At 35.6% G+C, this 26481-nt stretch overlaps 1 protein-coding gene across 2 annotated transcripts in view; it reads left to right on the forward strand.

The window, feature by feature from the left end:
• Hml (hemolectin) overlaps window positions 1-26481 on the forward strand; it is a 75654-nt gene that overhangs the window by 37858 nt on the left and 11315 nt on the right. For both annotated transcript variants that reach the window (XM_087346738.1, XM_022084384.2), the window contains 27 exons: window positions 802-846; window positions 2518-2637; window positions 3142-3260; window positions 3625-3863; window positions 4965-5068; window positions 5619-5812; window positions 6428-6623; window positions 6856-7022; window positions 8062-8211; window positions 8727-8874; window positions 10398-10687; window positions 11339-11540; window positions 12110-12223; window positions 13007-13342; window positions 13440-13570; window positions 14592-14720; window positions 14932-15146; window positions 15744-15949; window positions 16777-16965; window positions 18080-18204; window positions 18927-19049; window positions 19209-19410; window positions 20221-20426; window positions 21432-21612; window positions 22780-22880; window positions 24153-24270; window positions 25076-25195. In XM_087346738.1, the coding sequence (XP_087202864.1) occupies window positions 802-846; window positions 2518-2637; window positions 3142-3260; window positions 3625-3863; window positions 4965-5068; window positions 5619-5812; window positions 6428-6623; window positions 6856-7022; window positions 8062-8211; window positions 8727-8874; window positions 10398-10687; window positions 11339-11540; window positions 12110-12223; window positions 13007-13342; window positions 13440-13570; window positions 14592-14720; window positions 14932-15146; window positions 15744-15949; window positions 16777-16965; window positions 18080-18204; window positions 18927-19049; window positions 19209-19410; window positions 20221-20426; window positions 21432-21612; window positions 22780-22880; window positions 24153-24270; window positions 25076-25195 (4470 nt within the window). The remainder of the gene's footprint in view (window positions 1-801; window positions 847-2517; window positions 2638-3141; window positions 3261-3624; window positions 3864-4964; window positions 5069-5618; window positions 5813-6427; window positions 6624-6855; window positions 7023-8061; window positions 8212-8726; window positions 8875-10397; window positions 10688-11338; window positions 11541-12109; window positions 12224-13006; window positions 13343-13439; window positions 13571-14591; window positions 14721-14931; window positions 15147-15743; window positions 15950-16776; window positions 16966-18079; window positions 18205-18926; window positions 19050-19208; window positions 19411-20220; window positions 20427-21431; window positions 21613-22779; window positions 22881-24152; window positions 24271-25075; window positions 25196-26481) is intronic.

Raw genomic sequence — 26481 nt, forward strand, 5'->3', positions numbered from 1 at the left:
TGCATAGTGCTGCCATCATTTGAATTTGTACATAAATTTTATCTTGTGGCTGCCACACTGCTGAAAGTTTACCAGAATATAATGATTAGGTTTTTTTTATTTAGCTTGAGTGAAGAACACTTATGGGCCGTCTCTATTTGTCTGCCATCTTTCAGCCAAACAGTTTGTGATCTCATTAGTCATTTACCCTATGAACTACACATTCTGCCATATACTACGTAACTTGATAACAACTGAACAGATTTCAGTCAAATTTGCTGTCGTGGTTATACCATCGGAGAATAAGCCAAACTCATACATTTTTAATTCCTACAATTTGTAATCCCTGTGTGAGGTAGGAAGATTATCTTCCACTTTGACATCATTACTCATGGTTGTATGTATTGACTGATGTCACCATCACTCATGCTGCCATCTACCAATCGTTATATGAACATTGTTATCAGTGGCTGTATGAACTGATGTGATGCCCATTTGATATGTTGTAAAGAACACCTTTGGAACTTTTGTATACTTTGCAGGGTACACCTTTCCAAACTTTTTGCACTTATATACGTATTTCTAAATTCTGAGAACTTATAACATTGTAAAGAATTGTTTTGCATATAAAATATTGGGTATTTGATTTGTGTGTTGTATTACTTGCGAATTATTATTTATATACGTACGTAATTAACCCTTACAATGATTTTGGAATTTTGCCTTAAAATTATATTCCAATGTTGAATCAGTTATAAATTAATGCATGTAAAAAGTTAATGTTATTTACACAAAGTTGTGATTAGTGCCTTATTTTTACAGCAACCAGCTTTGTTAGCACACCTCCGTCAACTTCTTTTACATCTCGTAAGTACCAAGTTTCTTTTATATCCTGCTTTTTTTCTGATAATTTATTCATACTGAATATGACATCCTTTTCTTACTCTGTGAATGGGATGCAGTCACTTACATCTTTCAGTTAACTAAACAGATAAAAACTGTTACTGCGTAGTGATTTACAACAACCAATGCAAAACAAGGAGTGCCATGCAGAACTCATAAAGCCTACAGACTTCTAGCCCTACAAATCTTGTACTTTTAAAGATATACATTGGTAATGCATGTTCATAATGCAGCAGTAAATCCAATTTAATTGTTGGGTTAGTGTGCTGGGCTAATGCACAGTTGGTCATGGGAATGAACCATAATTGAGTCAGAATTCTTTTGTTGCTTATGAATCTAATTTGTGACTGACAATGTTCTTGTTATTATTACTATTATAAAAATTTAAGGTGTTTTTATACTGTAATACAAATGGCGTGTTCATGTTAGTCTGCCCATTGGGAACTATACAACCCCCAGAGGAACTCCCTCATTATTGTACTGCTGGTTTAATGGAATACTAGCGCATAGCATGGCAAGCTGAATAAACCATAAATGGTGTTGTATAGATGATTTGATAAGTGTTAAATTAGGCCACAGCTGCTTCCTTCCACAGCTTTACCAATTCAGTAATTGTCATATTATTTAACACTGTATAAAAAATTAAATCTGTGGCGTAACAGCTCCAGAGAGCCAAAGCCGACTAGCTTGACTGCTGGCCTCACGTTCACATGCCTAAGCAGAGGTGAACGATCATCCAATCAGATATAGGGTGACGTGTGGTCAGCACGACGAACCCCCAGCCATTGCTAGTTTTCATGACCGGATTACGCTACTCATTGTAGCTCCCCAATTTCCTCACGATGCTGGGTTGGCACCGGTCCCATACACCGGTCGAAAGCTCGTGAGAAAATTTCTTCTCCCCCGAGACTCGAACCAGCTCGCATTCCGTATCGCCGGTCTGAAGCATGATGCCTCAGACATTTAACACTGTATAATCTGAGATATTTACAGCACCTTGAGAAGGTGATAGTCACTTAAATGGTCAAGAAATTCCTTACCATTTATGGAATCCTAAGGCCACAACCTAACCTAACAACAGCCAACTACTGGATGCTATATTCAGTTAAATTCATTCTAAATCCTCACATCCAAGTTATTTAAGATCCACTTTAATAATATTCTCCCACGTATGCCTACGTCTTCAAAAATGTTTCTCCCTCTTGATGTTTCTTTATCTGAAATTCTCATATCCCCACACATATTGCATGTCCTGCTCATCTCATCCTTGATTTGATCAGCCTCATAATATTTGGTGAAGAGCGGATATTATGAAGTTTCTCACTATGCAAGTTCTCCAGCCTCTGTACCATCTTCTCTTTTCTCTTCTACCCAGCATGCTGTTCTTACCCTTTATTTTGTGATCTTTCCTTATTGAGAGACCAAGTTAAAAAAAAGCTAAGTTGTAGATTTTGCTATGTATTGTGACCTCGAGCTGAACACTTTAAACTTATATTTTTATGTATTTTAAACTAAGATGTTTATTGAAAAGAAGGGAAGCCAAGAGACTCAGAACACAGTGACAACAAGTATTCTTCGAATTTTATCTGCTTGTAATTTATTTAATTATATCTCTGTTGTGTAATTATATTTCAGCTTGTAGTGAAGATGAGGTGTGGAGTAGGTGTGTGGTGCCATGTTCCCAAGTCTGCGTTTATTACGATTTTGCACTAAAAGGAAGTGGATTCTGCACAAGTATTGAAGACTGTGTCCCAGGTGAGAAGCCTGTGATGAAGTTTTAGTACTAACCAGTGAAAATTAAGCTCCATTGTGTGTTCCATATTTGTTGTCCACAAACATTTATTTGATATTAGTTTGTAATCTAGGTTGTTTAACATTTTTTCAGAGGAACCTTTATGTTTGGGACTGAAGTGAGAAAAGGTTGAATTAAGAGGAAATATATTTATTTTTAGAGAGAACCTTCTTCTATTTATTTGGGTTCTGAATAATAGGCTTTATTGACCTATCATTTTCACACATGTTCTTAGGATGGAGTTTAATGTCCAATGCTTTCCAGGTTATCTTGTTTATGCATCTGGATGTCTTGGCCAGGATATTGGTATCTTTATCCCCGAATTCAGAGGAAGCATGTCCATCCAAAACATTTGTAGATAATGAACATTGGTATACAATTTATACAGTGCAGCAACCCAGCAGATCACAATTTAATCTCTACACCATAGAAACCTTGATACTATAAATTGATGGTAATTTTTCCAGGTTGTGCACCTGCAAACTCAGCTATTAATTGTCCTCCCGGTTTCCTGTGGAGAGATGCCGTCAGCTGCGTCAGAATTGCCGACTGCACGTGCCGATCTCACAGTGGTAAACCTATCAAGGTAAGTCTGGAAAAGACAAAGAATGACCTTAGTAATTTTCAAAGACCTCACATTAATTTCATCATTTGGTTGTTAAAACTTATTACTGAAGCCTGTGCCAAATGGAGTAACTTCTCTTACATTGCTTGTATTAAACCTTTGAATAACAGTGATAACTTTATATACCTCCTGTTCTAACATTTGATTACTCTGCATTTTGTATGATTTTTCAGAAAAAACAAATTATTTCCCTATACAGCATCAACTGATTGATCTTTGTAATGAGGGCGTGTTGTGTTTTCTGATTAGGTACGAACTGTATTTTAAATATTATTCAGATGAATTTTATACTTCATAGGGTTAATGCTCAATTTGATGTTTTCAGCCTGGATCTGTGGTCCAGGAATCTGAGTGTGAGGTGTGCCAGTGCATTGATAACCAATATGAGTGTGATACCTCAGCATGCAACAGAACCGTTGCAACAACTGAAGCAAGTCCCATATTTGTCACTGAAACAGCAGCTACACAGACTGTTCCAGCTAAGAATCTTGAAAATATTACTGCTACTCCTACTGTGACATTGAAAACAACAGTTACTCCGCCCCATCCATGTGACATAAACAGGTAAAATATGGAGCAACTTATTTATGATAAGTCTGTTGGCCTGCATTGCATCTGTCATCTGAGGTGGGAGAGGCCGTAGCACAGGGAGGGTATACAGCTCAGCATGGACCACAAATTGTGTTACTGCTGTCATACTTCATACATGAAGAGGTGAGGAGAAGAGCAGGAACGCAGAAAAATTACGTTGAATTTTAAACTGAGACTTTTGCATGGGAGATGAGATGTGGTTCTGTTTCCCATCCTTTGGAGTTGGTTTATACTTTCTGTTTGAACAAAGTGTCATCTCTCTCACTAAGCTCACAAGCTCTACTTCATATACTGTTGCAAGTTGGGAATTTATGCAGTGTGCAGTACACAGAGAAGTGTTGAAGATGCTACGGATCCTCCGTTGCCAAATGAATAAAGTTCTTATAATTCGATGCAACTTTTAAGTGATTTGTTGTCTGGTGTATTTTTAAATTTATGCTCCATGTAACTTGGTGATTTTTTTACCTTTTTTATTGTCTGACTCTTTGCAGATTTCCATTTTAAGTAATTAAGTATTGTATTTCTGCGGATTTACATGCATTATGTCGTAAAGGTATCATTTATAAAATTATGGCATTAGTTTTTGTGAGCACATAAAATGGGAAATTATAGTAAATTGAACGTTTATTTTATTATTAGTGGCTATTCTTTTCATATTTATGGAGATGACAATAAAGAGTGTTGGGCGTAAAGACCACCTTCAGAACTTTTATGTTCTCCAGAGAGTACATCTTTCCAATCGTGTTTATAAATACTGTATGTATAATAATAGGTTTATTGCATTGCTCTGACAGTCCTTTCTTATTCCAAATAAAATTAATGAATTGCTAGATCTCAAAATTGAGCATTTTTCTTAAAATCATGGTTTATTCTGCTTTAACTCGTAACTGTGTAGACTCTGTTCAGCTAAGAATTTATATTCACTATAGTACTTTTCAAAATCATATTTATATCCACATTATCAACTAAGCTTTTTAAATCTTCAAACTTGTATGAGATCTTAAATATATTGTGTCTTGGTTATAATGCTGATCATGTATTTGTGTACGATACATGAAATTTGAATGATTTCAGGATCAACTACATAATTGAGGAATTACCAGATGTGAAATTTAGTTCAGGTAATACCCAGAGTCCACATCAACACAGACTCCAATACCTCACCCCAGAGTCTTCAGGTGAGTCAGGAACTGTACTGTGTTACATATTGTGTTGATGTCTTATTTCTTGAAAGATAAATGAGCGTAAATGCAGTATACAGAAGTATTTTAAGAAACTACATCTGAAGGTGTGCTGTGCTCACATTCATTACATTATGACATTTCAGAAACAGAGCCAGTTTCTGAAACATTGTGGTTTCTTCTTTTAAACAAGGATGATGGAAAAAGTCCAGACAATGAATAATTTTAAGTGTAATCCACCATTGTCAGAACCCTTTAGAATTGAATTAAAACAAATAGTCCAAATGCAAGTGTGTTCTGTGAAAGGAAACAAATTGTTTGGCATAATAATCTAGAAATCATGTAATTTAAGTGAAATATGAATTTATTTTATTATTTATTTGCATTGTGTTATAATTCCAAGACATCAAAATGTCTGCATTCTACTTGTAATCTATTTTATCTTATCTGGATTAGATCTATTTTCTTAACTTAGAAATGTCAGTAATTGCGTGAGTGATGCATTCATCTCTATACTAACTTACTGTGCTTAAATTATTTTATACAGATGTGGTTTGGAAACCTGTAGATAACAATAAGGACCAGTACTTGCAAGTCGATTTGGGAACCCTGGAGCCATTGTATGGGACAGTTGTATGGGGGAATCCGAAAACGGATGAGTATGTTACCAGTTACATGGTCTTATACAGTGATAATGGGCAGCGCTATATGTACGTGACTGATGCAGAGGATTCACCAATGGTGAGAATAACAGCTTGACTTTTCTTAGTTGCTTTGGCTGTGTTGCATTTATCTTTATTATAACATCAGCTCTATTCATATCATCATCACTTATGCTATTACCATGCTTAGTGATGTAATTTTTCATGCATTTTTTTTAAAAATAACAAGAAATTCTGGCAAGAAATTGTGACATTTACTATCTTTCAAATGCTTCAGTCCATATTGTGAGGCTATCTGGAATTATAAATTCATAAATTTTGTAGTTAGCACAATATTTACTTTTACAGATTTCCATTACATTAACATATAACAGTTATAACCTGAAAGTTTTGCATGATCGTCATGTTTGTAATTATTAAGATATAAAAATATTTGATATACAATTTGCATGTATTTTTATGATTGTGTTTATACAAAATGGCATACATCTATCCCTGATGGTTTATTAGTATAGTAGTATTAAGGTTATAACATTTTAAGTTCAAGCTGGTTTCAAAATTTCCTTTAATATTGCAGCATCAGTGTATATAATTATTTTTCTTTTTTCCTTGATAATATTTTTTGTATATTTAGATACGATTGGACAATGTATGTTCTGTGTTTTTCACACGTATTTGTTGCATGTCGTATCAGATTTTCCGAGGTCCTGCCGATCACAAGAAGCAAGTAGTACAGCAGTTCTTCCAGCCAATAGAGGCTCGTTACGTCAGATGGAATCCTCTCACATGGCACAATGCTATTGCAATGAAGGTGGATTTGTTAGGCTGCGGGGAATTGACAACAGAGGGTGCCACCATCACATCAGTAGGATTCACATCTACATCATATGGTATGTGAAATGAAAATAAATGCATACATTAGTAATATAAATAAAAAATTGAACCACTCTGATCATTGAATTGGACATGAAGAAAGACAAAAATTGCTATTTTGTATGGGATCCTTACCTCAGTTTCTTGAAATGTTTCTCTTATTCTCAGTATTTCATTGGCTGTTTCATGTATTTTGCTTATACACATATAAATTGACATTTTTTCTCATGAAAATTATTCTATTAACAGAAGTATGCAGGGATCAGATGGGATTAGAAAATGGAATGATGGCTGACCAGCAATTCACTGCTTCATCTGTTTATGACAAAGATGAAAGATTTGGTCCAGCAGAAGCAAGGCTAAATGGGGATACATCATGGGTACCTGCTACACACAATCGCAATCAGTGGATTCAGGTATTAACATATCTGATGTACCTACAACCTCATAAGTTATGATAACATTAACTACAAATTGATTATAGAAGAAAATGAGATATTATGATAGGTGTGAACATACAGATCATTAGCTCAAATAAGCTCCACCTACAATGTGATTTCAGACTTCTATAATCTCTTCCTTTATTCTAACGAATTGAACATTTCTCACCACACACCATTAATCATGTGCATATTTTAATATTGTCATATGAGAAATGTGAAAAAAATTTTACTCGTCACCACTTCTGTATTTAGATTACGTGGGTATGTTTTGGTTGTTACTTAATCTGAATTTAAAACATTGGTGACAGGATAAAGGGGTACACGTCCAAAAATGTACCGAATGTAGTTTAGAAATAGTAGTACTTAAACCTCAAGTTTGTGTTTTTTTTTGTATTTGTCTGAATTAAAAAAGAAAGTGTATCTAATTTTTGAGAACTTTTAAAGATTATTTTCATTTCTTGGACTTGTAGGATATATACCAACACTACCCAGGCACTGGTAAGCTATCTGAATAAGCATTAAGTGAAGTTAGATGAGTTAGAGCAGCATAAACTTTTAATACGCTGATTCGTAGCATCATAATGACATAACCTTTGTTTTAATAAAATCAGTTTGCTGTCTTGTGTGGTTATAACAACAAAAACAAACACACAAGTAGCCAAGCTTCTTGATAACTTGTTCAGATAAGGCGATCTGTTGTTTCCGTTATCAGAATTCTTTGTCGGTACAGCCATATAGCACATGTCAGATATGTTTTACAAGGGAAGGCAGATTGAACACAACATTCCTTTGCTTCCTCGACACAGTCACCAATGCAATTTTATTTGTTTGTGCTGCTGGGGGAATACGTAAGTGTGTTAAAAGAAAGAAATAGGTGGTGTAATATGAAGCCAAGCAAGTGGTAATGGTTCTGACTTCGTAAACAAGGCATATTTAAATACATATCTCTTGTACCAATAAATGTTCATATGATCTAATAGATTAATTCATATATATTTCTGTTTCTTTCCAGTTTGACTTCTTTGAACCAAGGAACTTGACAGGAATTGTAACACAAGGAAATGAAAATCTGAACAGTTGGGTTGAAACTTTTACTGTTCAGCACAGTCATGATGGAAAAGCATGGAATCCTATCCATGAGTCAACTACACAATCAGAAAAGGTAAGTTTATTCTGTGATTTTGTGCAGTGCTCATTTGTACTTGAAGTGGCACAGACAAGTGCTTTCCAGCCTTTGATTTTGGTCACATAATTTTTTAATCTGTTATTTAAGCATTATGGTATGACATTCGTGTTTAGTGAGATATATGTGCGTTACTTTCTGCTGCAAAATTCAGCTTTATTGCATACCAAAAAATAATATACTTCTTTGAAAGGGTTATTGAATACTTTATCTGAAGTAATGATGTTTCATAATAATTTGCTTATAATAGTTCTTTATAAAAGAGTAAGTTAAAATAATGTAAGTGATATTTTAAAATTAAATCATTCTCAACATATTCTTTAGGAAATATGTTAATAAAGATACAGTACATTAGACTGACATTAGAAAGTGCCCTTTAATTTCTTTGGGTTAGCATTTATAAAATAAACATAATTAAAAAGTAATTTTTTTTGTCTTGGTGAGAGCATGATAGATTATGTAACTCTGTTTATTTTTTTCCATTCCTCTTATAGGTGTTCCTGGCTAACTTTGACAGTGTCACACCACACACAAACTTATTTGACAGGATCCTGCATACACGTTACCTCAGGCTGTTCCCTGTAAAATGGCACAAGAACATTGCATTGAGAGCAGAAGTGTTGGGATGCTTTGAACCTTACCGTAAGTTTCCATTGCAGACTCGTCTTCACTACTGAAGATCGTTTAGCCTTTCTAGAATGAGAAAGTTTAAGCGTGTTTCTATTTCTCACAGCTTGTGAGTTGTGTAAATGTTTTGCAGCAATTTGTTCAAGGGAAGATTAATTATTTTGATAAATACTAAGAATTTGTATCTTAATTGCGTCATGTTTGTGTTATATCAATACATATATTTATTTTTCCAGTCTATACACAAAACTTGTTTTAAAATAATGTTGTTAAAATTATTTATAACATTTACAATATAAATTGCATTATGTTATATTTTATGGCGCTTTTCTGTGTCGTATATTATTACATTTATCACAGCGCTTTTGATTTCGACGACATGTTTCGATGTTTACCACATCATCATCAGGCTTATCAATTCATATATTTTTAAAACTATTGTACATTTGTGCATTGCGTTTATAGATTTTTAATTTTCAGTCTTCATCTTGATTTGGAGTATGCATTTTGATGTTCATTATCAGGTTGTATTGTGATGTGTCGGACGTCTGATATCCACAGACGATAAACTGCAATATAACATAATGCAATTTATATTGTAAATGTTATAAATAATTTTAACAACATTATTTTAAAACAAGTTTTGTGTATAGACTGGAAAAATAAATATATGTATAAATACTAAGAAGTTTGAGCTGTCTTTGGCATTGAATATGTTGGTATATAAAATGTCCACAGGCTATCAGGGTTCCTGAATCTGCCAGTAGTAAATTACATTCCTCATACTCTATTGTTAATTATTCCTCTTATTCCAGAAGTGAGATGGACAGCTATTACAAGGCCATTGCCCACAATGTGTTAGAAAATAGAAGTTATATCAATATTTTGGAACTTGAGAGACAGAGAGACCCAGAAGACCTTGAATCATAGTTTTGTGTAAGATTTGAGATTTCCACGGTGTTGTTCAGATTATAGTCTTCTGGGTTGTAGCACTGTGTGTACCTTTTCAAAGGAACATGCTTCCTCTGTCTTCAGGCTTGAAGTGCGTAAGGCCAGAGTCAATTATGTTTAAGAAATGTTGGCAAGGTGATGAAGTTAATGGGGTTATGACAACACAAAGTACATACAGTGGTCCACATTGGTTTTTCGAATGATTTTCTGGATTGGTATTTAAGGCAGGAACTGCATCATGATGTGAACTGGAATGCCCTAGTTCAGGATCACATCTGATAATGGACTTTGGTGTTATTCATTAACCATAGAAACCCCAGTGGTAACTATATTTACCACCTCATTTAACAATCAGTACCTCATTTTACTCACAGACTGTGTTTATGAATGTCATTTGATTCTCAGAATAGACAGCAGTTACTTCATAAAAGAATTTTAACCAGTTGGCTGTTGTAATCGAGAAATGTGTTTCTCTGAGGTAGGAACTGAATTTTTAAATAATATTTAGATGGTCTTTAGGCTTCATAGGGTCAACATAGACTGTTGAATTTGTGTTTCGTAGCATTTAGTAACGTATTTTCTTCCAGCAACACCACCAACCACCGAAGTTTCTTTTACCACTTCAACCCTACCACAATGCAACCCTTGTCCTGGGTGGCACAGTGAAGATCCTGTAGCTGCAGAACTATGCCAGTGTCCACAGGGAAAGTTTTGGAATGGAGAGTCATGTGTAAATCGAACAGAATGCCCATGCTATGTGGGATATATTTCATATTCGGTGGGAACATTGTACGACTCACAAGATTGCAATGAGTGTATCTGCAAGATTGGAGGCATTGGAAGCTGCAAGGAGAAAATATGTCCTCCATGTGATCAGGTATGTCAAAATTTGTCAATTTAGAGGTGTGTTATAAGTTTTCTATGACTTGTGTGTGGGATTTGAGTATTATAATGAATTCTTTCAGTTTCATTTCAGATTTAAGAAAGACCACCAGCGGTTTATCTTGCTGATACCTCAGGGCCAGACTTAACCCTTTCATTGCTCATAATTGTTCCACTGCTTTCCAAAAAGAACATAACCTCAAAATCTTATTATGAGTGTTGCATTATTGCGTATATATAAATAAAATTCACAAAAATTACCAACTCATGAATCATATATTTAGTAGTATATTTGTAAAACTCAGTTTGCAGTCTTATAATTGCTTAAAATTGAGAAACATACATACATACAAGTGTCAAAATCCCACTCCAATACAAAACTTTCAGAAACTTAGCAGCCATGTGGCATTACATACAACTTAAGATTTTTCAAACAAAATGGTTGCCCTATGCAGACCACCAAAAATATATTATAGCACGAGGACTTTGAAAGAGAGAGAGAGAGAGGAGAAGATTATTCTTTTATGTGGATTACAATAGGATTTTGCAGGATATAATGAAGAATGGACATTCAGCCACAGTTGAGTCCTGCAGGAGGTGTTGAAGAATAAACAAAGAAATCAGTTCATTTTCGTACTGGTTACAGGGTCTGCAGAGAGTACTGATTCCCTCTTGTGGCTGCATTTGTAAGCCTTGTCCACCTAGTACAGTCCTCTGCCCAACAAGTAACATTTGCATTAATGCCACATCTTGGTGTGATGGTTTGGAAGACTGCCCTGATGATGAGAGGGACTGTACTACACCAACCATCCCAACTACCATTTCTACATCAGCAGCAACCATCCCAGGTGAGTTTAGTGTGGAACATTTTAGTATTCTAGTGACCATATCATATCATTATTGAAAGCATTGCTTATTGTGTGTTCTTTACTCTTTGGCATAAGTGAAGTATACCTGTCCATCTGTGAGTCTATCTGTCTGTCTGTTGATATTTGGGAACATTGGGGCAGGTAATACATGAATATAAGCTCAACTGTTATTTTGAACATTGTCTATCATCTTGGTTATTTGTTAAGCGAAGGTGACAGACAGTGTCCAAAATAACAGTCAAGCTTATTGCAAAACACCTTTGTCAGAACCCTCTATACTTAATGTGCCCAAGGATGTTTCAGCTGAACAGCTTCCATTAGATCTGATCAGTAATTTTCTTTTCATCGTGACAACACATGGCATGTACAAGTGTGCACATCCTTCAGATTTAATCGTTTATTTTGATTTTCCAAAGGTCTTAATAGCAAATTGGTTTATTAAAGGACAGCTGTCAGCAGAGCGGTACTACAATTATATTATACAAAGTGATTGCTGTTCATATTTATTTGTCGTGGATTCCTTGACATATAATATCTTGATGTTTCAGTTCCGGCATGCCCACCAATGATATGCCCAGAAGGATTCAAAGTGGTCTTAAAGAAGGACACGCAGTTAAAGAACCCAGAAGAGTCCTCAATAATATTCAAAGACAGGTTCAAAGGTATGCCCCTGTCATATCCCAATTATTAGTGACCAATAATTTTGATTAATTTCTTTATAACAGATATATATATATATATATATATATATATATATGAGTGTAAAGAAGTAACCAAATTGTTCTTATATGCTTAGAACATCTACATTACTTATGTACAGAAGGGGATGATAGAGAAACAGAAATCCCAAGTATAGATACGTATACCTCTCAGTGACTCAGTTCATTGTCAGATTTTTTATACTTACCACAAATCATTGTATTGTGATACAGATTGTGCAGAATGTAAATGTGTATGTGTGTGTGTATTGATTTTTGAAATGCATTTAGTAAAAATATTTATTTTTTAAACTAAAATGCGTGTAGTATTTTTGGTTTTCACGGCAGTGAGTCTGAAGATTGCTGTCTTCTGGGTTGTCGCCTTGATTATGGAGGCAGCAAGGACCTCTGAAACGTCAGTAAACTTCTACCAGACTACATGGCACAACAACCCAGAAGACAGCAATCTTCAAAATGCATGTGGTCTTAGATATGGCTGCTTGGAGCACAGATTCAAATTGACTTTGAGATGTATATGAATGTACAGACAGTATGGCCTAATGTAGTATCTACAATTTTATTGCATTGGAACCCTTTTGGTGATGAAATACTTTTGTAAAACAATTTTTAAAATACCTCTTTTCAGTTGTACATGCAGTAGGTCATCGCTGGTTTAAAATTATTCTTCTCTTATCTTTGTTAAATTAATTACATCACATTGTTTACATGTGACTTTTCCATTTATAGGTGTGAAGGGTGGAAATAAGGGTGGTGTTAAGACAGTCCTACCAAAACCTCTGAAACTTTCAAAAGGAAACTTGTGCCCAGATTTTGTGTGCGTACCTATAAAAGAATGCACTGTTCTGAAATGTCCGCCTAACTTCATGGTTCATATTGTCAAGGAAAAGAATAATGTTAAACTTAAATGCCCCATATATACTTGCGTTCCACCTTTGCCTCCACGTGCGTCTTGCAACATCACAGGACGAACCTTCCACACGTTTGATGGTACGGAGTTTAAGTATGACGTCTGTAACCACATCTTGGCAAGGGACCTTCAGAATGACAACTGGGATATATCAGGTAAGATTGAATCTGGTAATCATATACCAAGACTTAAGAGGCATTTTTTTTCTGTGACTTTCATACAAAGAGAAATTTAATGTTACGTATGTTCTAGTGTACAAGGATTGTCCAGAAGTGAATGTTGCGTGCACACAGCATCTTGTTATAATACAAGATGAACATGAGATCCGACTTCATCCAGACTTGAGCGTGGATTTCAACGGCTACAAATATAATGTTGAACAGGTTTGTACTAGTTGACTGTATAAGTATGTCCTGACCTGCAAAAATTAAAAGTGTCAAATGATTTTGATGTTGCTAGAAAATCTTCAGTGAACATTTCTGTTATTAAATCTTTGTTAATGGAATCCAGTGGTTCAGCACAGTCAGTATGAAGTGCACCATTGAACATGATCCTGAGACAGTTCTCGTCCTCAAGTCAACTTGTTGCCCGTATTTATTTCTCTCATTTATGCTGTATGTCCAACCCATTGCAACCTCCATTATCTGACTATACTAACAAAATTAATGAGCCAGCATAGCTCAGTCAGTATAGTGACTAGCTACGGGCTGGACGACCGGGGTTCGATCCCCGACGGGGGCAGAGGATTTTTCCTCTAGCCTCTGCGTCCAGACCGGCTCTGGGGCCCACCCAGCCTCCTCTACAATGGGTACCGGGGTCCTTTTCCGGGGGTAAAGCCGGCCGGGGCGTGATGCTGACCACTCACCCCCATCTAGTTCCGAGGTCAAGGAAGAGAGGAGCTATACCTCCACTCACACCAAACGCCTACATGGCGTATAGTGGGACAAACTTTACTTTTTACTTTTTACTAACAAAATTAGGTGAGCTGTGTCAATTTTGAAGTCTGTCAGTATGCCATATATTGTGTCCTCCACTTACTTTATCTCGTTTAGGTAAAATGTTTTACTGTGCTTTTGTTTTCAAATACTCGCAGTTTAGCAACAATTTAAATGTGTATGAATGTCCAAGGAGTAGACGTACTTCAGTTTGTAACTGATCTTCATTTGTGGACTTGTGAACCACAATAAGTTACATGGACTAATACAAGTTGTAGAACAAATGGTGAAGTAAATTTTTGACATTTTGAAGTTGACTTCCTGAGTCCTTCTTTAAATGGTGTAGTTGAAGAAATGGCAAGCATGGGATTGATATAACCTGGAATAGTCCAAGTCGGAATATTTTGATGTCTTTCAAGTTGCTTGTATTGTTCTGACTTCCATTACGTTTCGTATTTTTCTAATACAGTTACAGAAAATTGGCTCACAGTTGAAACAGTCCTTCACAGTGTCGCGCATGGGTGACACTTTGCTCTTCCAGTCACGACGCTACGGTTTCCAGGTCATGTGGGATGCAAAGGACAGCATAAAGATATCTGTAAGTAAGATGAAAACTTTGGTATTTTTACATTTCTTGGCGATGTTGATATGTATTCTTTAATGTCTTGATGTTTCACATTATGACCACCACCAACCTTGGGGACGTTTGCAGATATTCCATTTTCTCTGCTGAATGATTTTGGATTTTTTTTGTGTGTGTTTGGTGCTTTGTTTATGTTTTCTGTTGTTAATGCAGATTGATGTTACAGATTCCTGGTAAAATGTCTGGCCATGTAGATGGACTGTGTGGATTCTTTAATCGGAATATGAAGGATGACAAAATGAAGCCTGATGGAAAACTTGGAAGAACAACAGCTGAATTTGCAGACAGCTGGGTTAATTCTTACCTTGAAGCAAAATGTAAACCACTTTCGTGCCCCCTCAGTCTCCAGGAAAAGGCTCTGCATATTTGCTCTCTTGTCAGGTAAAGTTTCTTTCTCTGCTAAAATGGATTATAGTAATCGTGGTTGCTAGTTCTTATTATCTTGTTACATATTGAAACAATTCAGGTAAAAACATTTTCATTCTTTTTCTAAGATCTGTTAGCCTTTTCAGTCAATAGTTTTATTAGCAGTTTTCTTGATTTTAAACCTCCGACATGAATGATGCTGTTGTTTGTCCCAATTGTATGGTATTTAAGTTAGTACTACTTCATTTGAACCTAACCTAAACTTCACGTGTTTTCAGTAATAAAATTTCTTCATTCCCCTTGTCTTTCTCCTGGCAGCAATTTTCATACCAAGAAAATGGAGCATTAATTTTCAGCTACGGAGAATGGCTTCACAGCATATATATATCAACTTTGTCTTCCTCAAACTTAAAGGCTAATAAATATTAGTATGTTGAGTGGTAATTTTTTACAAGAGGTAGTTTAATGCAACTCTGTACAAAATTTATTGTCTGCATTATTAAAGTTTGGAATGAAAGTGTGAAAATGTAATGAATGAATATGATATAGTTCTGATGAAACTTTGCAACATCCATTTTCTCGTGTCTAGCATTGAAATCTGTGCCATTATAGGGAGCCACTGTTTGCTCAGTGTAGAGGAGTAGTGAGTGTGGAGAAATATATTTCATACTGCATTGAGACAGCATGCTCATGTCTGCAAGCTGCCAACTCAACAGAGGCTGGCTGTCGATGTCAGGCACTCCTTGGCTTTGTAACACAGTGCACGGCTGCTGAGTCTAGTGTCGATTTGTCTTCCTGGCGAGTGCAGCATGATTGTCGTGAGTATATGGATCCATCTAAGTATCATTCTTTTTATAGTTGATGTACTTAATTTGAAGTGATCATTAATTAAATGTTGATTCTTTTTATTTTTTATCAGTGCATGAACTGTTGTGTCAATTATGAGGTTTAAGCATCCTATTATTGTTTGCATTTTGTGGAAATTATTAAAAGTTCTCTTAGAAGATTAGTGTAATATATGCACAGTTAAAGATACATGATACACAAAATTAGTAATTTTATTATTTCATTAACCCCCCCATCCCAGGTGAACCATGCAAGGAACTTGCTTCGCTGGGATTCAGAGTGAACACAAATGGCCTGAGTGGTTTCAAGTGTTATTTAACAAAACCTAAATGGCATACAGGAATTAAACACACCATTTAAAGAATAAATTTGGGCATATTTGTTGGAGAAATGGCATGACTCTGCAATGGCCACTGGGAGTACAACTGTTGACATGGCACTTTTTGCGTTTGAGTTTTTTCCGCAAAATATGTGACCACTATTCAGTGGGATTTTCTGAAAAACTTCCATAAAAATTCTTCACATCCAGATTTAATTTCCTTACTTGGGTTGAGTGACTTCCACATCAACAGTTGCATTTCTAGTGGCCATATTTGTGTCCCAAATACTTAAAAAAAATTAAATTCTCCTTCCAGTGTTGTAAATTTCATACCAGTGTGCCATTTAGTCTTTCTTAAATATGTATTTCAAGCCTCTCATGTCATTTGTGTTGAAATTGTATGTATATATATATATATTCCTTTTTGATATTTAAATTTTGATTTGATTCTTGAAATTGTAATATTTATTTTTCTTATAGCGGCATCCTGCCCACCACCTCTTGTGTTCCATGATTGTTTCCAACGAGAGTGTGAACCAAACTGCAATGGCATGAAGGACAGAAATCAGTGCCCATCCATGCCTGGTACTTGCATTCCAGGCTGCTTCTGTCCTGATGGTTTAGTGCGTAAAGGAGACAAGTGTGTGAAGCCCATCGAGTGTCGTGACTGTGAGTGTGACTCGTTACTGTGTCCTGTCTCCTTTATACTATCTACATCATCTGTTTGTTTTACTTGTTATTCTGATCAGGAGTACCATCACAAATTCATAACATTCCCTGTTGCTGTTTGAAAAGCAACATGTGAATTCCATCAGTAATTTCCCACAGCTCTCTCTCTGCTATATTGCAGGTATGTCTGAATTGTTACCAGTGAATGTTCATATGCCAATTACAGTGTCACCTGAAGTTCATGCAAATCCATGAAATTTGAAAAAAAAATGTATTCTGTCAAGTACTTCTGATATTCAGAAATGTTTGAATGCGTAATATTCAAGAGTGTTCTGTAACTTCTATTTTGACATATCACAGTCCTGCATTAATGTTTAAAAATCTTTAATGTGATTAGAGTAGTATTTATTCTTTGTTGAAGTGGTTGTCATGGAGATATGAAAATAACAAAGAATAATTCAATATTTTCAACATCTTTAGCATACTCAGAATTCTTCTTCTTTTCCGGTTTAACAATGTTTCTACATTTTCCGGTACCCTTTACGGGTCCCCAACTTCTTAGTTGGCTTGATCTATAGACAATCGGTAGGACTTCTTGACGAGAGATTGGCCCGTTGCAAGTCCTATACCTACACACAGGATAGCACATCACAGAAAAACATCCATGGCTTGAGTGGGATTCGAACTCACGGTCCAGGCGACCAAGCCACACAAGACCCACGCCTCAGACCGTGCGGTCACTGCGGACCCCGCATTATCAGAATTGAGAACTTAAAAGATTTTCTCATACATACATAACCTCTTGTACTCACATCCAATTGCATATGACAATGCATTATTTGCAAGTAAAAGTCCTGCCTACTACTTGCTATGCACCTGCAAATCCCACCTGCATTCCACACATAACCTTCTGTCTGAAAGTATAAACTGGTCAACTTGTATTGGATGAAGTGTTTGTGGGGGAGGAGCAAGAACCAGTCATTATTTCTTATGTTCTAATTAATGGGAATTTCATTTTCAGTTTATGAACAGTTTTCATTAAATGAGGGATGATTGTATGTATGACTTCTTTGTTCTCTCACTTGAGAATTCATTGTTCAGTCTGCTACTTCAGGTGTGTGTGATGGATTTGGCGATCCTCAGTACTTAACATTTGATCGTTCGAACTATACGTTTAATGGAAACTGCACTTATGTTGCTGCCAGAGATGTTAATCCACATGGAAAACATACATTCCAGGTTGGTTCCTTCTACTCTGTAGTTATATTCGTGGCATAATTCACTCAAATAATGTTTCCATATAACCTGATTATTCAATTGGAGACGTGCAAAAATACAGAATTGTGTGTCATTAAAAAAATATTTATATCTATATCAGGAGCCTCTTCTTGTCTGCCCCTCGTAACATTTGTCTGGTGCCTGGAATTGTTGGGGAAGCTCTTCGTCAGTATGGTTCAACTTACCCCATCACATTAACATTACTCTATAAATGATGTTAAATTAAACAGAGTGATTTATCATTCATTAGGAATTTCTTGTAAATTGAAGTACATATAAATCATAAGACTTGTTTATTTAAATTAAGTTAATTAACAGTTTTAATAGCACTCATGGTTTGTGAAAATGTCTGCTCTGTGATTATCTGACTCACTGTATCATTAAATTCTCTACTTTGATTCCATCTCTGTTTCATATTCAGGAGGCAAGTACTTTGAATCTTGGTTAATGACTTTTATGACTGTCATCAGGTTCTAACCCATTTGATTCCAGGATAATGCCTTGAAATAAACTGTGGCCATTTCTTCCTTTATCCTTTTCAGTTCACTGTACAAAGTGATGTCTCATTTTATTGCCTTACATAACCTGCAAAATTAATATAGCATTGTTAAATAATACATGAACCAATTAATACTCATATTACAATTTTTGGCTGTCATCAGTTTCTTATTTTTCTGCTGCAGGTTTTTGTAACCAATGTCCAGTGCAGAGATGAACCGATTTCAACGTGCACTAAGGCCGTGTTGGTTGAGTACGAAGGTCACAAAATTCACATACAGAGGAAAGAAGGAGATAACAGACATGAGGTATTGAAGTCTGGCTAGTCATCTGTCAAAATGGTTCTGGGATGCTGTTTCCCTTGCTCACCTAACATGTCAATGAAGATGTGCTGAAACATGGTGATAACTTTACTTTACCATTAATTGAATGTTATAAGGATTACTGTAGGCATCTCTTCTTTCCAGCTGAAAGTATCTGTTGATGGAAATTTGGTAAACAAGTTCCCATTGGTTAATGACTGGCTGCAGCTGGAAGAAGTTCCAGGAACGGAAGTGACTGTGCTGATACCACAGATTCAGCTGGAAGTTACGTACTTTTTCCATAACTTTGCATTTGTTGTACGCCTGCCATCACATACTTACGGACATAAGACAGAAGGACTCTGTGGTAAGGAAATATGTACTGTTATTTTAAAATTGGTGACTAATCTTGAGGTCTGCTGCTAGATTCTTTATAGCACCAGGACTTATTTTACTAAAATCCATTTTGATATTATTATTCATTTTTGCCTCAGTATTTGTAGCTCCAAATTTTGAAGCATTCCCCTGCCAAAATTATGTACTGTATGTATTCCTTCACTCATCATAGTGTCCTTTAATTAATTATCTTTAGTCAGGTACAAGATAAAGGGAGATAGGTCTTAACCTTTAACTTATGTGAGACCCATATGCTGGGATTTTAAATCCTAGTACCCCATCCTATGAGTGATGTGATCTGTTCAGCAAAACACAGTGCAGAATACTTGACATTTTCTTTTATATACCTGTTTGATGAGATTTTTGGTGGCTTTGAATCTTTCCTGCAGCCCTCAGTATGTTATATTTTGCATTTTACTTGCACCCTCTTTTGTATCCCTCACGTGGAACAATGAATTATGAATGGAGGAATGAATTATTACTGATTGATCACTGAAATTTGCCTTGAGTTGAGTAAGTTTTCTCTCTGTGGCAGCAGATCTGCCAGTGGGACAGTTGAAATGAGGTAAATTCCCAGAATTTTTATTCACATTTCATAGGATGGCAAGTTGGGAATTTCTTTGTATTTTTCTTTACGATATTTATGAAACGTTACCACAGAGGCATGTTATATGAGAATTTGGTAGTTTTTCTAAGACACGCTGCCTTAAGTGATGAAGGATCAGGATGGGTTAAGTACACAATCCATGTAAATTTATTAACATTTTATTATTAAACACAGGTAATTGCAATAGTGGCAACAAGGATGACTTCACAACAAGGAATGGAACAGTTACCAGAGACATAGATGAATTTGGTAAGAGCTGGCTACATCCACTTCCATCAGAAACAGGGTGTACTGTGATCCCACAACCTGCCGAATGCATGCCGCCGCCGCCAGACGTCGATCCGTGTTTCAAGATCTTGGATGAAGAAAGGTTTGGGGAGGTGAGTTATTGCATTTTGCTGAGCCATAAGTAAAGTTTCAAATCTGTAAAAATGGAATTTTTCAGGAGTGGCAAAAAACATGTCAGTTGTTAAGTAGAATGTATTTATTCTGTGGTAACTTCTGCTTAACAAGTTATACGTACATCTTCTTTTTGGTATGTTTTACATAATCTAGATAGCCTATGTCTAGTAGATTAGTTCTGAGCACTCACAGAATTTCACAGCTTGTTTGTTCATTATGCCATGCCTCATTTGAAAAACCACATGTTGTGTATTATGACTCCTTCACGTAATTTCATGCAGTGAACTTCATTCTCTGTTATTGAACATAGGCAATTAGATTTTGCAGGTAGAATATTTTATGATAGGCTCACAGCCAATGGCGATGTCAAGGAACTGTGAAAATTCCAGATAAAATTTGAATTGCTCTGTATAATTACCATCTTCAGAGTTCTGATATGTAAGATACAATATAGATCTCATTAAGAACTACAATAATTGATGAATATATTGTATTTGTTGGGTGATTAATTTGTAAGAATACTTAGATTCTTATGTGCAATAAAATAAGGTCAGCTCGGCATAAAAATTTATAAAGAATCAGTGGCATAACTGGTTGGAGAGGGGGAAGGTAGAAAACCCCCATCTACCTTCAATTAATGTAAAGTTTTTCTTCAAGTTCATGCCTAAAATTGGCAGAATTTGGGATGAAAGCATGCCTCCATGATACCACAATTCATTGAAAATAAATTTATCTAAGAAGAGATTAAATTAGAGAAATTGAACACATTAAAACCTTTTAGTCTTCAATCTGTTGCGGCCCCATATTTTTATCACTAAGGTGTCAGAGTGATAATGAATTGCAAACTGTTCCAAAGGAACCTTATTAAGAATGGGTGAATGCAGGACTTTGATGGTTGAGCACCTATGAGGTAAAGAATAAGTGTCTGTGTGATTGTAATGAGTATTATAACTAAGATAATTTCATAATTATGTCGTTTTCAGTGCTACCCACTGGTGGATCCTTACCCATATGTGGCTGCATGCCAGTATGACAGATGTCACAGTATAGACAAAGAGACTTCTTCATGCCGTGACTTAGAAGCATACACTAGAGCATGCACGGAAGCTGGACTCTGCCTCAACTGGCGGACAAACGCTTCCTGTCCATATACGTGTCCAGAAGGTATGTAATTATGGAACTTGTTATCCTAAGTCTTCCACAAGCTCTGGCATCTGTATCATGTAACTGTGTGCCATTTTTGATCTCTCAGACCCAATGAAGTTTGTCTCATGTACAGTACTTTCTGAACAAAGATGCATTTAATTGTTGACTTGGTAAAACTGAACGCCACAGTGGTCTAACGGTTAGAACGCAGGCCTTGTAATCCTGGGGTCTCGGGTTCGATTCCCGGCGGTGCCCGAATTTATAACTTGTGTTGGGCAAGGCTGTGGTCTAGGCAACACGGAGTTTTCCTCCGTGGCATCCCAACAATTACTCCATTCACACACAGAAGAAGGCAATGGCAAACCACTTCTGGATCATCTGCCAAGAACGTATATGAACAGGTCCGATTCCGAGAAAAGGATGGAAGGATCTTGTTCATATGGACCTGTCGTCAGACAGAACACTAAATAATAATATAATAATTGGTAAAACTAAATCATTTGAAATGATATTTACATATTCTTACATCTGCACGTCATTGAATACTGCATATGAAATTGAACAGTAGACTAATTCAGTAAACATTTTTATGTTATGACTGTATCGCTTGGGACATTCCATGAAAGTGTAGAATTAATTAAGTAAACTCATTTTTTGCATATGAACATAACCTCACTTGGCTACATGTATCATTGTGGGTGTGAATAACACGTAGGCTGGAGAATGAATAAGTCACCAATACCAGGGCAAGGGGATATAAGTTGCAACCAAAGTATTACTGTTAACATCCTGTATTTCGCATTACCTGTAAGTTACTAAAATTGACACTCCAGCCCTAAGTTTGTGTGTAAATTGTATAATCATATTTATGTAATTTTTTGGAAAAATCAGAAATTTTGATTTATGGAAACTTTATGGAAATTGTTCCTCAGTTGATGAACTGTCATGACTTACACTCTTTTAACCTGGTACAGGTGAATTATTCATGTCCTGAAAATTGACAGTTATACTTGGACAAGAATGCCCACTTACATTACCCATCATTAATATATGAATAATTTTGTAATTTCTGCATAGCAGAACACCAGCTGTTCATCGTATCAGATCTTTTTTAATTCACAAAAATATGTAGCAGAACATTAGTATTATATTAGAATTTTTTACTGAATTTAATTTTCTCTGCAGGTTTTGTGTATCGAGCTTGTGGTCTTGGCTGCCGCCAGACTTGTGACTCTAGGTCTTGTGATCTTAGTCAAGTAGATGGCTGCTTCTGCCCAGATGGTCAGGTTAGTGGATTTCACATCTATGAGAATTAAACTTTGTTGGAAAAAGGGATTCATTCGTACTTCACTTTATTTTTACTTGATTGCTGATATGAAATTTCTGAGCACCTGATACTGAAATTGTGAAAACAGCTTTTGAGCAAAAATATTAAAATACTTAGTTTTATTATTAACAATTCTTTGTAATCTTGTAATATAAATTAATTTTTTATTTCATGTGTCACAAGCTGTTGAAGGTAATTTTATTATGTAATTGAGTGAAACTAATTAACTAATTTTTTAATTTATATTTTAACACTTTTCTTTTCTTCCATCGGTGCAGCATTTTTATGGCATTTTGCCACCAAGTATCTGCTCAGAAATCTGTTACCAGGACTCACTGACGTCAGACTTCTTGTCATTGCTCTGATTGTTTAAAAAAAAGAAGTTTGTGTAATTTAGTGGTTTGAATATCAAGGGCAGGAAATGGTGTATTGAAACACTAAAAAAAATCAGTTTATTCAGATTTTAGTGTTAGAAAGATAATACAGACAAGAAATATTAGAACTGCTGAGAGTTCATAGAGTCCACAGTAGATCAGTAGATAAAGCTTGTCTAGTATAGGCAGTAATTTAAAACAAAATACAGAAATCTTGTTTATGAAAGGATGGAGGGACTTGTAACAGTGGTTCCAAGGAGAAGATTAAAGATTGTTCAGAATGTTAACAGTGCCCATAGTATTAATACAAGACTTGGCAGACTGTAGCAAACATCTGGATAATTCCATTAACTTTATCAGTAAGAAATTGAAGGCAAATTAAAGCAACATAGTTCAGATGGGTGCCACGGTGGTCTAGCGGTTAGAAGGCTGGCCTTGTAATCCTGGGGTCTCGGGTTCGATTCCCGGCGGTGCCCGAATTTATAACTTGTGTTGGGCAAGGCCGTGGTCTAGGCAACACGGAGTTTTCCTCCGTGGCATCCCAACAATTACTCCATTCACACACAGAAGAAGGCAATGGCAAACCACTTCTGGATCATCTGCCAAGAACGTATATGAACAGGTCCCAGTCCGAGAAAAGGATGGAAGGATCCTGTTCATATGGACCTGTCGGCAGACAGAACACTGCAAATAAAATAAAAAAGTTCAGATGACAAGATAATAGATCTTTATGAGAGGACTTGGTGTAAGCCGTCTCTTTTCTGGAAACATTTATTAGACTGCACGTGGTAATCCATTTTATTTTGGATTGTTCATCTGTACACCCATGGTATGAAGGTAATTTTCATGGCCTTCAGGTTCTCATCAGTGGCGTCTGTAAAGATATCAAGCATTGTTTCCCATGTGACGAGGAAGGACATCTTCCGGATCAGATATGGAATCCAGACAACTGTACAGCGTGTACCTGCTCAAAAGGTATGATCTTTATCATTTATATATAGCATGTAATTGGACTGTGGATGATTGTAGACTTTGCTTACACTGTATTTGGACTGATTAATACATTCATGGTGGAGCATTTAAATGCCATGCCAAGTTTCCATGACTGAACAAAGACTGATACAAGCAAAAGTTTCTGTTAGATTTTATTCAAAAATGTATATATATGTTTAGTCCTCAGTGCCTATAAACTGTAAGTTTTGTTTCAGTTGGATGATGAAATGACAATTTCACTAGAAAACTCTGCGCTATATTTGGCAATGGGAGAGTTTGCTTATTTGTGTGGCAGTGTTATGTTGAGAATTACAAAGTTAACTTTGCTACTTTTTGTATCTGGTTATCATACCTATAAAACTTCACTGACAAGCACATTTGCATTAATTTGATATATGTATCTATTCATTGATTCATGATGACATTAGTTAGTTACGGGCATGGACTGGGCAGACAAATAGAATTCCTTCTTTTTGTCCATGTCCTGATAGGGAATGCAGAGCAGGCTGACATGTTTTCCTTTCAATAACCTTGCCATTTTTTCATTTTCATGCATCATCTCTCAGATCATCTCTTTTGTCTTCACTTGTCTCCTTTGCATGCTGAATGCATACCACGTCATCCCCGTAAACACCATATCATAACCATGTTGGAATCTATAAAATTATAAAATATCTCATACACTGTTATCCAGTGGCTTGCATAAGACTTAAAAAATTAGAGGGTTGCTATGAAAATATGAAGACTTACAAGAACAGGTCAGTTAAAGTAAGAATTTTTGTTTCAGATGGAAAGGTCGCATGTTTAAAAACTGAATGTCCAGCCGTTGAGACAGTGTGTGATGAAAATATGAATGCTATACCAGTGCCTGGTACAGAGGATGACTGTTGTCAAAAGTATATCTGTGGTATGTATGAACATAAATGATATTTTTCTATCCCCAATTACATAATTATGAAAAATTATTAGCTACTTAGATGAATTTGAAATTGGTTTTGGTTGTGTGTTCAGAGATTTTAAATTACGTCTTAGCAGTGATAATACATGGTAAATGAAAGAATTTATCTAAGTTGTATTGACATTACCTGTTTTCATAGTATACAATGCATAAGATAAAGTTTAGTAAAACAAAATACATGTTATCTGTGATTATCAAGTATGTTCACCAACTGTTGTTAAGAATAATACAGAAGTGGTCAGATTTACAGTTTTATCATATCTTATTCTAATCTTGGATTTTTTAAAATAAACTTGTTACTTTATTGCTATTGACATCATCATTAAATCACAAATAAATTAAATACATTCACTCAGGTACAGTTCATTATAAGTAATACAGCCAGAGTGTACTTGGCTGCACAGTACAGAACTACTACTGCAAAACATTTTGTTGAATTGAAGTTTATTTCAAGCCGCACATAATTTGTGATGCTGCACAGTCATGAAACGTGGTTATGGCATGGTATATTGCAATTAAATTTCTCAAGTTACAGTTTTGCTTCGGAGAAAACATGAGAATGAGATGCCAGTACAGTATTGTGAAATCAAAATATATGCGCATGTCTGCATAGATTCAATTTACATACGCACCATAAAATAGGGAAATGGGTTTATTTATCATTCAGCACCAAATACAATATACCATGTCAAGAAAGTGTTATCATCTTGAAATGCACATACAGCCACCTTATTTCTGTATTAGCCCTTCAAGCATAAAATTTATTTATCCGACTGTAATATGTACCATAAGCACCATAGTGTTACAGATAAGAGTATGTTTGGTGTCCATTAGAGTTTTCTCAATTTAAATTAAATGTTATTAATTTTTAAATTAGTCTCATTGTATGTGACAAATTATGCATCTCATTATAATAATCTGTATTAAAACTTCCTTTGAATCTGTATATAAGTGTATATTCAGCTGGTTCAGAACGCTGGTGGTGGGTTGTTATGAACAAGGTGGTGTCTTTGCATTCCATAGAAGACATATTTGACAAGCTAATTCAGTATCACCTTCTCAAAAGGACTCTGCTGCATGGAGTTATTTGGTATATGACATATCTAATTAAATATGTGAATAAATAATTTATGCTTTTATGACTAAGTCATTGATACCACACATTTCATGAGCATAAATGGTTTCTACACTTACCAGAGACACATTCTATGACAAACCTCTAACATGTCTCATTA

The sequence above is a fragment of the Zootermopsis nevadensis genome, unplaced genomic scaffold (genome assembly GCF_977971745.1).
Source record: "Zootermopsis nevadensis isolate Lab colony 2312 unplaced genomic scaffold, Znev_1.0 Znev_ptg000001l, whole genome shotgun sequence".
Taxonomy (NCBI): domain Eukaryota; kingdom Metazoa; phylum Arthropoda; class Insecta; order Blattodea; family Termopsidae; genus Zootermopsis; species Zootermopsis nevadensis.